Source organism: Ursus maritimus, unplaced genomic scaffold (assembly GCF_017311325.1).
Source record: "Ursus maritimus isolate PB19 unplaced genomic scaffold, ASM1731132v1 scaffold_13, whole genome shotgun sequence".
NCBI classification, from domain to species: domain Eukaryota; kingdom Metazoa; phylum Chordata; class Mammalia; order Carnivora; family Ursidae; genus Ursus; species Ursus maritimus.
The window spans coordinates 42,394,475-42,408,286 of NW_024423675.1; the positions used below are offsets into that span (position 1 = coordinate 42,394,475).

At 35.9% G+C, this 13,812-nt stretch overlaps 1 protein-coding gene across 9 annotated transcripts in view; it reads right to left on the reverse strand.

Annotated features, from left to right (window-relative positions):
* AHI1 (Abelson helper integration site 1) overlaps nt 1–13,812 on the reverse strand; it is a 210,232-nt gene that overhangs the window by 169,517 nt on the left and 26,903 nt on the right. For all 9 annotated transcript variants that reach the window (XR_005834379.1, XR_005834378.1, XM_040627827.1 and 6 more), the window contains 3 exons: nt 8,360–8,579; nt 7,056–7,248; nt 4,001–4,096 (listed from right to left, as the gene is read on the reverse strand). Coding sequence is in view for 7 of the 9 variants with exons in the window: in XM_040627827.1 (XP_040483761.1) it covers nt 4,001–4,096; nt 7,056–7,248; nt 8,360–8,579 (509 nt within the window). In the remaining 2 variants the exon portion in view is untranslated. The remainder of the gene's footprint in view (nt 1–4,000; nt 4,097–7,055; nt 7,249–8,359; nt 8,580–13,812) is intronic.

Here is a 13,812-nt window from a genome sequence, read left to right on the forward strand (position 1 = left end):
AAAACCTAAAACATCTATTTAAACTAAATAAATGGAGATGCTTATGAGAAAAATAAAAATCTCATCAACTCAAAATAGGTCCCCTTTCACTAGACTATGACACTAAGTAGAAAATGTCATGTTAACCTTTGTGTCCTCTACAAATTAGGGGATAGCTGGGAGCTTTTGCAGCAGTTAAGGCAGAACATGAAGGTGACAGCCTAGGAGAATAAGGATGGAGGGCAGGGAATATACTCAGTAGCTGTTACTGACTGATGCAACTTGGAAAGGGAAAGAAGGGAAGATTTAGGAAAGACTCTAAGGCAATGCTGTCCAACAAAACTTTCTGTGATGATGAGAACCTTGTATACTTGTGGTACCCAATACAAGATACACTAGTCACATACGGTTATCGAGCACTTGACGTGTGACTAGTGCAACTGTGGAACTCAATTCTAATTATATTTAATTTTAACTAATTAATTTGAATTCAAATAGCCACATGTGATTTGTGGCTACCAAAATGAACCGTGCAACTCTAAGGCTCTAAATGTGGGAGACTGGGCTGATGGCAGTGCTATCAAATGAAGTAGCAGATACAGAACGGGTTAATGGATTTATTTAGGTAGCATGCTCAGACTAGGGAAGTCTGAGGTATTTATAGGTCATCCAAGTTGAAATATCTGAAATCTGAGGCAGAGGCAAGAAAAGAGGTCCAAGAAAAGTAGAATAAAGCTCTAACCATGAGTAGGATTGAAATTAGGTAAGTGGAAGACCATGAAGGAAACTGAAGGAATGGTACAGGGAAAATCAGGAAAGGATAGTGTCAAGAAAACCCAGATAACAGAGTTTCAAGAGAGTGATGTATTAAACACACACAGAAGTGATAAAAGAAGAACTGAAAAATGTTCACTCACTAATGTATCAAATAGAAGTCATTGATGATTTGTTTGGAGATATTTTCACAGCTGAAACAAAATCCAGATTGCAGTGTGTTCAGGAATGAGGCATCAATAAACAGCTGGCAAAAATATGGCCCATCTCATCCCTAGCCTTCTAGGGAAGGATGTAAAGCCAGTGGAGGTTGTAAGCAGAGGTGTGGTTATGATATACAGGGATAAAGAACCGTTTCAACAGAGTAACAGAGGAGTTCAGTAATTAAATATTAAGCCCTCGAGACTTCCTTCATAAACCCTACTCCTATCTGCCTGAAGCTTATCATAAGGGAATAATATTATAAGGAGTTATTATTCCCCAGCTTCTAAATCATACCTAATATAGGTTGTTTTAATACTCACCAGGCAATCTAGTTTACACTAGTATCATGCTTAGCATGAATAAATGACTAAGATCAGCCACGATCTTGTCATTATGGTTACAATTACATAATGTAGAATGTGAATAAATAAGGCTTTATTATTTTAGTAATAAAGCTTTATTATTATTTAATAATATATATGTGCTAAATGAATTAAAAGTGTCTCTAGCTGAGAATTAAGATAGTCTCATTTATATCTGGGTAGGGTCCTTTGGGGTTTATTTGGACCACTACAGTAACTTTACAATTATCTAGGACACTCCTGGAACAAATGGTATAAGTATTAACACACTGAAATTTTAATTTGATTCATGATACGTTCTTAAAGATTTTATTTACTTATTTGAGAGAGTGAGAAAGCATGAGCAGAGGGGAGAGGCAAAGGAAGAAGGAGAAGTAGACTCTGCCGAGCGCGAAGCCTGATGCAGGGTCCCAGGATCCTGACCTGAGCAGAAGGCAGATGCTTAAACCGACTGAGCCACCCAGGCGTCCCCATGCTACTTTCAAAGATGGATTTTTCCTAGTCCATACATTCGTTAATTCTCTCAACAGACATTCACTGAACACTTTCTGTGTGCCACTAATATGCTGGGAGCTGGTGATAATTAAAGAGAGAGTTTCAAGAGAGTGATATAACAAATGCAAAGAGATCTGGTAAATTAAGGACTAAAATATGTTCAACAAATTTGCCAAAAAGAAGTCACTGGTGACTCTGAAATATTTACAATCTATGAAGGCAATAGAGAAGTGTTATAATAGAGGAAGTATATAGAATACTTACCCTTTGTAGGGGGTAGAGATGGGAGAATTCCTGCTTTGCCATTTCTGCCAATGGCATAAAATGGATAAATAAAAATCTATATACACTTAAAGGTTAAAAATGCTATAAGACGTTCTTTCCCAAGTGCAGTTTGTAGTTATTACTGCAGTTCTGTACAAATCTTAGCATTTTTAAAAGGAACAAAAGTGCTTTCTAATAAGACCACAATGACAGAATTTACTATGTGAGAGTAACCTTTTTTGGCTTTTGCTTTTTTTTTTTTGCTCTAAATCAGTATGAAGGGGATATAAAAAAGTTATGACAGGTTATAAAAGGGTGATTTTAGAAGCTACATTCTACCAAGGGATTCCTAAATCCACTCTAGAATTACTTCCTCCCATAGTCAATCTGGCTTCCTTTCAGCAGTTAGACTACACTTATTATTAATATTTTTAAGATTTATTTATTTATTTTTAGGGAGAGACAGACAGTGCATGCAAGCAAGGTAGGGGGAGAGAGAGAGGGAGAGGGAATCCCAAGCAGTCTCCATGCTCAGTGCAGAGCCCCACACAGGGCTGGATCTCATGTCCCTGAGATTATGACCTGAGCTGAAACCGAGAGCGGGCCTCTTAACCAACTGAACCACCCAGGTGCCTCAAACTGAACCTCTTCTACCGCCTCTCTCTAATCCCCAATGTGGATTAAGTGCCTTACCTGGGTTTTCACATCATCTACTCTATAGCACATAATCATGTAAGTAATATGTTTAACATGTTTATATAGAAACTGAACTGGAGGGCAAGGACCATGTCAAATTTATCTATGAATGCTCTTTATTTAGCAGAGTGCCTGGCATTTCATAGACAATAAATATTGTTGAATGGATAGATACAAAAATAGAAAAGTTCTATAAACTGTACCAAATATGTTAATATCAAGACTTTTTATACCTTACTTATATTCGAAGTCAGAAATAAAGGATACTAGAAATAAAAGAATTATAAAATTAAAATTTCCCTTTTGTAAAATCAACCTATCACATCTTTCATCTCTGCTGAAACACTCTAGTTAAAGACACCATCATTTCCTACCAAGGCTATTGAAAGAATTTTCAACCTTAATCTTCCAGTATATATATGTGTATCCTCTCTAATTCATTCTCCACCAAGCAAAGTAATCTTCCTAAACCTAAGTCAGACTATTCCACCCTTTTGTTTTAAAATCCTATAATGGCTTCCCACTGTTCTTTAGAATTCTATAATGGCTTCCCGTTGCTATACTGGCTTCAAAGACCTTGCATGATGAAGACTCTGTCTACTCAGCAATCTCTTCAGATACCATTTCCCCCCTCAGTCTCTGTCCTCCAATCTCAGTGGCCTTTTGGTTATTTGAGTGTATCTCACTCCTTCCAACATCGTGTCTTTGTAAATATGGTACCCTCTATCTAACTCTCTTTTCCCCCTGCTACCATCAAGCTAATAATACTCAGGTTCAATGTCTCTTCCTCAGAAAATCTTTTCTAAGTATTTACAAAAATTGCAATAAATGATAAATTGTATAAATGATTGTTTTATATCTGCTTTCCTTGCTAAAATATGAAGTAAACAAGGTCAAGGAGTTTATTTTCTTGTTTACAGACCTGAACCACGCTGGCACACAGAAAAGGTTTATTAAGTATCTTTTAAGTTGAATAAGTGATGGCACGGTTGTTGTGTATCTTTTTCAATACTACATACTCAGAACTAATATAGTGTATCTGGCATACACTAGACACTCAATAGATATTTAAGAATCTGAGTATCACCTTACCTTGCATTGACAATTCTTCACAACTGCAATCTTAGACTATAACTCCTTATATACAACCAAACCAACTTGGGAAAATGTAGCCAATCAGAATTGAAGATGATTTTTAGAGCGTTTAAAATGGGTGAAAAACATACCTTGAGAAATGCCCAGGCAATTTTCCGAAAGCCACATTCTTGGTTTTGAACTTCAGAATTATTCCTAATTTCATCCATGCTTAAGAAATCAAGAATCTGTAAATAAGTATAAAAAATTACTTCAGAGAATATTAGCCTACTTAAAATAAAATATTTTGTTGTAACATATTATTGAAATTTAAAAAAATAAGTTGTACACTTAAAAGGTATTTTCTTCACAGGGAAGAAAAGCATTTCATATTTCATTTACATTTAAGTTAACTCATCCTATTAGTGAGGGTCCATTTTTTGACGACTTTATCTTTTACTAATAAATCATTTAAGATTTATTTCATGTCAAAGACCAGGTATTAATTACCTTAAATATAGTTTAGACATAAATACACCAGTTATAAAATTCTTAACATTTAATCTTTTTTTTTTAATGTATGAGTGCAGATTTCAAAAGGATTGTTTAAAAAACTCATCATCTTATATCTAGGTCCTTCTTTACATCACCTTCCCGAAGCTGGGGATTTTCTCTTTGGTTATATGCTGTCACTAGGCTTCTCAAGAGGATTTCTTTCACATCTCCATCCTGTCTGGATGCTAAAACTCACAGAATTTGAAACAACGCTGCCACAGACACCATCTGTATTCTATCTAGGTCCCTGTCAGAGACTATCACTTTGAACTCACTGGTGCTTCTCAAAAACTTAGCTGAGATAACAAATCTTTATAGATAGCTTAAAAAATAATATTGACTCCATTCATTTCTCTTTTTTATACACTTAAATCTGTCTTCAGATACAACAGATGCTTAGTTAAAAACCACTAACAATATAAGAAAATATATAACAAAGTAAAAACAACTTGCAATCCAGATCCATAGATGATCAACTTTAACATCTGGTTTATACTATACCTAAACCTTTTTCTGTGCATTCCTAAATATATATATATATATATATTTATGACTACAAATCCAATGCTATTTTGCAAACTATTTTTATATACCATGTAGTGAATATTTCTTCAAGTCAATACATACACATGTATTTCATCATGTTAATGTCTGCCTAATATAGTCTGGTATTATAAACACCATAAATTTAATAAAAGCTATTAGTTACATTACCAAATCTCTTCCTGACTGAAGAGATTTGTCTCCCTAAAATTTTTACTGTTATAGTGTTTAAATATTCTTGCACACACGTCTTTGTGTTCTTGTAATTTTTCCCTTAGTAGAAATGATGAGAAGTGGAATAATGATTTTAAAGTCTTCTGATAGATATCAAGTTGTTCTTAATAATAAACCCTTAAAAGTTGAAATCAAAAGTAGTTTTGTAGACAGTAACATATTATGTTAAAACTTAAGAAGCAACCGCCAATCTGGAAAACAGTATGGAAGTTCCTTAAAAAGTTAAAAATAGAACTACCCTATGACCCAGCAATTGCACTACTAGGTATTTATAGAAAGAATACAAAAATACTGATTCGAAGGAGCACAAACACCCCAATATTTATAGCAGCACTATCAACAATAGAATAGCTAAATTATGGAAAGAGCCCAAATGTCCACTGACTGATGAGTGGATAAAGATGACATGGGGTGCACACATACACACACACACACACAATGGAATATTACTCAGGCATCAAAAACAATGAAACTTTGCCATTTGCAACAACATGGATAGAACTAGAGCATATTAAGCTAAGTGAAATAAGTCAGTCAGAGAAAGACAAATACCGTAAGATTTCACTTGTATGTGGAATTAAAGAAACAAAACAGATGAACATAGTGGAAGAGAAGGAAAAATAAGATAAAAACAGAGAGGGAGGCAAACCAAAAGAAACTTAACTATAGAGAACAAACTGAGGGTTGCTGGAGGGGAGGACTCCAGGGGGTCCAGGAGGGATGGACTAAGTGCGTGATGGACATTAAAGGAGGGCACTTGTAGGGATGAGCACTGGGTGTTATATGTAAGTGATGAATCAATAAATTCTACTCTTGAAACTAAAAAAAAAAAAAAACTTAAGAAGCAACCCAAAATGTCATAATCCAACAATCTTTCTTAAATCTATGAATATTACTAAAATGAATGTGAAGGAACATTATAACCAAGGACAAATTTCTATGACAAAGTTCCTTGACATACAAGTTACATTACTCTTTATAAAATCACAGCTTTGTATAAATCATACAACATAATCACAGATGTAAATGGTAGACTATTCACATCACAAACGTACAGAGATCACCTGAAAGTTAAAGATCATAAAAACAAGTAATTCCACAAAACCAGTCATTGGCATTGGTCATGCCCTGTTCCGATGCTAAAATTCCCCATCTTGCTTAAACTGAAAGAGAGGTTTCTCCACTTTCCTTTGCTTAGGGAGAGATGACATGAAGAAGAAAAAAGAAATGTGTATTTTAGGTTCAAACCATCTTGAAATACAAATTACCTACCCTTAAAATTGGAGTAACTTTGGGTAAATAACTTTATACTCTGAACCTTGATTTCCTTTGCCATAAAACAATTAGAATAACAAGTTAGCTCAAAGGCCATCTATTTCATAAAGCTTTCCCTGGCTGCTCTGACCCTCCATCCACCCTTCACATCTAGGAAGTTCTACTTCACCTCGGTTCTATATTACACTGTATTAGTCAAAGTGATCTGTGTGTGTTCATCTTTCTTTCCCTTGGTTGTATACAAACTCTTGGGGAGTCCAATATAATTAAATAAGTTTACATTTTGTAAAATGGGTTAAGAACGGAGGATTGTATAGATATAGATTAGATTCATCACTTCAGTTTACAGTCATAGTATTACTGTCAAAATTAAATAATACCGAGTGAATTACATGGCTAATTACTTACACTGGTAAATGCTCAGCAAATATACTATTATAGCATATTACATCTCCACAGCATATTACAAACACTAAATCCTAGGGATTAAATCCTTACACTATTTTCTTACATTATTAAACTACTAAAAACAATAGCTTACATGTACGCTATTAAAATATTAACCAAAATTTAGTTTAAATCGCTCTATTCAATTCATACCTCAAAAAACAAGATGACTTTAGGGCTCTCATCAAAATCTCGAAGCAAATAGGGGAAGTTTTCATTAAAAATAATTTGTTCTTCCCACTCCGGAAGTCTTGATTTTAATTGTTTAAAATCATATGGCTGGGTCATTATAGGAAGAATGTAATCCACACTCTCTTTTTCATAGTAAGATGAAACAGGCCGTTCACTGGTCAAAAAAAGATGCTTCCATTAACACGATTTTTTACGATAATTTTGAGAAAATGAGAAAAAAAATATAGTGCTCAAGGTGAAGAAATAATGAATAGTCATGATATACAATGAAAAATTATTGAGGCGCCTGGGTGGCTCAGTCATTAAGCGTCTGCCTTCGGCTCAGGTCATGATCCCAGGGTCCTGGGATTGAGCCCCACATGGGGGTCCCTGCTCAGCGAGGAGCCTGCTTCTCCCTCTCCCTCTGCCCCTGCTTGTGTTCCCTCTCTAGCTGTCTCTCTCTGTCAAATAAATAAATAAAATCCTTAAGAAAAAAAAAAAAGAGAAATTATTTTGGCAGTACCCTGCTATCATCTTGTGTCTATACACTACCGATTGGTTTCACAGAATTATCTTATTACAGAAATAAAAAGTGAGAGTGAGGCATACAGTGCTAGACTCCTTCAGAATCTTAAATAAGTCTGTAATAAAATAGTACAGTACATTTAAATAAGAAAATGAGCACAAAAGGATTGCAAACCCTTTGAGGTGTCATATTTTTTTGTATGCCTTAAGATAACTGAATAACTGAATTTTGATAATTTTCATGTTTCTCATCCCAGTCATTCTTCTGAGAAAATGACTTTTTAAAATTCTAACATAATCATTTATTTTACTGTGCTTTTATTTATAAGCTTCAAGCACGTATTAGCTATAGAAGTAATATTAGGAAAAAATTAAATTCAAGATTCACTGCCTTCATATGAGGCCCAAGTAACCTATTAGCTTCAAAAGAAAAATATGAAATTAGACAATTAAAGCATGTACAGTGCAACATGCTGTGACTTACACTGCAAGTTCAATGCCACAAATTAGTCATTAAATTTGGCTGAAGTTTTCTCAACTCCCTTCCACTTAAAATGAATCACTGAATTAACAAATGTTCTCTATTTCTTCTAAAAAACATACTGATCAGTATCAATGGTCTAGGAACATCTACAACCAGTAAATTAGTCTCTAATACAAATCATTAGTTCTATTTCCATTGCCTTTCAATGGCAGAAAAGACGACTTATACTGTAGACAGTTTCAATTTCAAGGGTTGGCTGTGTAATTAAAAAAATTACCTATCATCTTTCTTGACATATTGTCCAGTATTCTCATCAATCACATGAATTTTTACCATTGGGTGAGAAATCATAAAATCAGACTTAAGTCGATCAGTGCGGTGAATGTAAACTCCCAAGACAAGATCATCATCGAGCAAACATTTGGGATAAACTGGACTATCTCGGCTTGTTACTTCATGAACACCATCACCATCAGCGTCTTCATTATCATCTGAAACTACATGCACAGAAGAAAATCAACATTATAAATAATTGTTCCCACAACAATATATTCAACAATATACGCTGGATTTACATATAACCTAATCTTTATAATCCATGATTATTTGTCTTTTAACAAAATAACTTCAAAGGAAAAGAAAGAAAAAGCCAGACAACATATTATACTCTGAAAGTAAAATATTACATTTACTAATGTATTAAAATAGGATGAGGAATCTTTCATTTTTTCCCTAAAAAGGACCAAGAACACAAAAAGAAAATAATGAGAACCAAAGACAAAAAAGTGATTTTATCTAGGTATATTCTAAGTGGGATATGCATCACTCAATTAATCTATAACTGTAATTTCTACTTCTGTATAGGACGTAGTAGGATGTAGCAGGTCAATGCTTCTCATAACAACGTGAAAAAGCCGAATGAATTACAAAACCCTTATTTTCAAAGGCATCAGAACAATACAGAGACAATATACAGCAGATGGACTAAAATTCCAGAGAGGGAGAATCATTAAGTGGTAAGATGATGGACTAGTAGCTGTTTTAGTCTCTGGGGACATTTGTTATTCAGGGTTTGGGCTGAGGATCAGGTTTGGGCCCCACAAAAGGTCATCATGCGAGAAAGAGTACCCACAAAACTTTTAGTGGTTGTTGGGGCTATAGCAGTCACATTAGAGATTTGAGGAGCTTCAAACACATAGCTACTTTTCCCCCACAAAACTGAATTCTGAGGCTGTGTAAGACGTTAAAGAGGTAGTGAAATCTCCAAGGCTTGTGGTACTGGGAGATGATGATGACCCACCAGGGGAAGGGGCCTGAAACAAAACAGGCAAAATAAAGCCCTAGAGGGCATGGTCATTTTCCACCTATAGCTGCTTTTCACCTGGGGTCACTTAGCAATTCTGGGTGTAGCTAGAGGTTGAGAATCTGGGGGACAGAGAAACCAGCAGAGATTCTGGCATTCACATGAGGCTGGAATGACAAAATTGTAGACCTGAGGGGCCTCAAACACATGAACAGTCTCCCCTTCAAGACGTCTGACAAATTTTGAAGCTGAATGTGGCAGAAGCCTGAAGGACCAGGCTGAAAACCTCAGAAGGGCAAAACGAAATCTCCCAGTCTTTTAGGCTGAGGATACAAATACCTGCCAGATTCTTAGTTCAAAACTCCTGGAAGGCCACATCCTAGGACTGGGGCAAATCAAAGACACAGTTTTTATCAAAACTACAACCCAGCCCAGACATAGCTCAATTCCTGATGGATTAAAATCAGTTTCCCACCCTATCTGCCTAAGAGAGGGAAGAAGAAACCTTTTCTAGTAGAAGATAAAATCATCTGGAGCCTCTAGCACTCTACACACAGTATCCAGGATATTACAAAAAGTTACTAGGCATAAAAGAGGCATGACTATATGACCAACAACTAGGAGAAAAGGCAGAGAACAGAAGCTGACCCACAGATGATCCAGACTGGAGTTAGCACACAAGGACTTTAAATAACTATGATTATTTTTTTTAAATGATTTTTTATTATATTATGTTAGTCACCATACAGTACATCCCCGGTTTCCGATGTAAGGCTCGATGATTCATTAGTTGTGTATAACACCCAGTGCACCATGCAATACGTGCCCTCCTTACTACCCATCACCGGTCTACCCCATTCCCCCACCCCCCTCCCTAAATAACTATGATTATTAATATGTTCAAGAAAATAAAGGAAAAGATGGGTTAAAATGGTAACTTTCTACAGAGAACTAGAATCAATAAAAAAACCCAACAGATATTCTGGAAATGAAAAATATAGCATCTGAGGGGTGCCTGGGTGGCTCAATCAGTTAGTGTCTGATTCTTGATCTCAGCTCAGGTCTTGATCTCAGGGTCGTGAATTCAAGCCCTGCACTGGGCTCCAGGCACAGACGGAGCCCACTTAAAAACAACAACAACACAGCATTTGAAATTAAGAACTCAATAGATAGAGGTGTTTAATAGCACACTGGACACAAAGAAAGACATGATTAGCGAAACAGAAAAAAGATCAGTATCAACATCCAAACTGAAGCATAGTGGAAAAAATTTCAAAAAGAATATAGGGAAAAAATGTAAGAAACGGGTAGACACACTTAAAAAAATATATTTGAATTTATAATCTAGAAAAAGAGGAGGGAATAATGAAGAAGCCATATTCTAAAAAATAGTTGAATAATTGAATTTTCCACAACTGATAAGTGGTATCAACCAGTAAACTCTAAGCAGGGTAAATTCCAACAAAGCCATATTTAGGCATAATATGATAAAATACTGACATCAGAGACAAAAAGAAAATCTAAAGATGAGTCAGGTGGGAAAAAAGTCACAATTCCACTAATGGGACATAACTGCTGGAAACAGAAATGATGGAAGCCAGGAGTGAACTGTATGATTTCTCCAAAGTCCTAAAGAAAACCAACCCGAAACCTAAAATTCTATGCTAGCAAATAGAGTTCAAAAATGAAGGTAAAAGCATTTTTACACAACAAAATCTGAGGGGATTAGCAGGCCCACACTAGGAGAAATACTAACCTAAGCTCTTCAAGCAGATGAAAAATGGAAAAATGTAAATTCATTAAGGAAAAAGTAAATTTTGGGGTGAATATAAACTAATATCAGCTGTACAAGACGGTCCCTATAATAGCTGTGAAGTTTAAATTACATGCGGAACTAAGATGCATAGTAAGAAACCTATGAAGCAGGAGAGAGAGAGATGCAGAAAAAGCACCTGACAAAATTCGGATGGAATTAAACTATTCTAATGCTCTAGCACTGTTGGGGAAGCATATTTTATTAGGGAACTAATGTGTATTAGACTATAATAAGTCAAGAATAAACAATGTTCTTGATAACAATTAAAATACTGTAAAAGAATGTATAATTAACAAGTTAATATAAGAAGAAAATTTTTTAAATAACTTAAATAATTCAAAAGAAGACAAAGAGAAAAAAGAATATGACAGGTGGATCATACACAAAACAGTGAGATTATAAATATAAGGACACAGAGACTGCAAACAAGAAGGGGTTTTTTGCTTTTTTGGGGGGGCACACAGCACTTCACATTTACTGAGGGTCTGCCCCCAAGGAGCTCACAGGCTGGGGGCTGAGACCCCCCCCCCCATGTTCTAGGGTGGGGACAGAAAAGAGGTGAAGGCAAACAAAAGAAGGAAGTGCAGAGACACTGTGTCCCAAGTAAAGGGGATGTAAAGTAGGCACAGGTAGGAAGCCTAGGGGGGTGGGGTGGGGGAGAAATGGAGTAATGGCAAGCTCTATCTAGCCCTGGGGACCATGGACCAAGCACAGGTGTGAAGGCTACACCTCCTCCACCAAGTTGGCACCACCTGGTGGTATACTGTGGGTAATGACAGAGAAATGAGCATGGGAAAAACTACATTATGCAAACTCAAACTACAACTAGACTTTGAGGGAAGATTATTAGAGATTAAAAAAAAATACTGCATAATAATTGCTCTTACACACTGAATGCTTATGTCCCCACAAGATTCATATGTTGAAATCCTAACCTCCAATGTGACAGTAAGTTCTAAGAGGTGGGGACTTTGGGAGTCAATCATGAGAGGAGAGCCCCCATGGATTGGATTAACGTCCCTATAAAAGTGACCCCAAAGAGGTACCCTGCTATGTGAGGTTACAGTAAAAAGACATCAGTCTACAACCAGGAAGTGGGTCCTCACCAGACACTAAATCGGTGGGTACCTTGATCTTGGACTTTCCAGGCTCCAGAACTGTTCAGCCATCCAGTCTATGATATTTTGTTACAGTAGCCTGAATGATTAAGACAACTTGGAAGTGTCAATCTGACAGGAAGATATAATATTCCTAAACACACACATATAGTCAATAACGTAACTTCAAGATACATAAAGAGGAAAAACCTAACAGAAATAAAGAGAAAACAGAGAAACCCAAAATCACAGTACAAATTTTAATACCTGTCTCAATAAATAGAATAAGCAGGCCAAAAAAATCAGATAGATGAGCTGGACACAATAAACTTGATCTGATATTCACAGGACACTGCACCCAATGATACCAGAATTCACTTTCTTTTTAAGTGCACGTGAAATATTTAGCAAATTGGTCACAAGCTGGTCATAAAGAAAGCCTCAGTAAATTTAAAAGATTAAAATCATTCACAATATGTTCTCTGACAACGGCAGATAGAAACCAAAACAAAAAGGTGACTAGAAAATCACCTGTTGGATGAGATGAAACAATATACTTCTAAAAATGGGTGATCAAAAGAGAAATTAAAACAGAAATTAGAAAATGTTTTGGGGCGCCTGGGTGGCTCAGTCGTTAAGCATCTGCCTTCGGCTCAGGGCGTGATTCCGGAGTCCCAGGATCGAGCCCCACATCAGGCTCCTCCGCTGGAAGCCTGCTTCTTCCTCTCCCACTCCCCCTGCTTGTGTTCCCTCTCTCGCTGGCTGTCTCTATCTCTGTCAAATGAATAAATAAAATCTTTAAAAAAAATGTTTTTATTGAATGATAATGAAGATATATCAAATATTTGTGGGATGCAGCTAAAGTACTACTTAGATGAAAAGGTAAAGTCTTAAAAATATGGTGGGGGTGGGGGAAGGAAGAGGGAGAATTGAGAAGCTGCTTCTAAAATTCATACGGAAATGCAAAGGGCAAAGAATAGGTCAGGTAATGCTAAAGAAGAAAAAAACTGTTGGAGTACTTACAGAGCTGAATAGTAAGATCTATTATAAAGCTATAGTAATTAAGTCATAGTTGTGTTGGTACAAACAGCCTAATATAACAGAATAGAAACTGATCCATTTCCATAGTCATGTTATTTAGAATAAAGGTGACACTACAATACAGAGGAAAAAAGATGCTCTCTACCATAAATGGTACTAGGTCAATTATATATTCATGCGGGAAAAAAATGGGTCTTAACCACTCTGTCTCACCATACACAAGAATCAATTCCAGATGAAATGCAGAGCAAAATGTGAAAAAGCAAAACAAAACTTTTTGAAAACAATACATACAAAAACATCTTCGGGATTTGGGAAAGATTTCTCATATCACAGAAAGCACTTACCATCAAAGGAAAAAAATGGATAAATAGGGCTATATCAAATTTTAGAATTCTGTTTTTCAAAAGATACCAATAAAAGAATAGTAAAACCTAGAGTGGGAAGATGTCTGCGATATACATGTATGTATT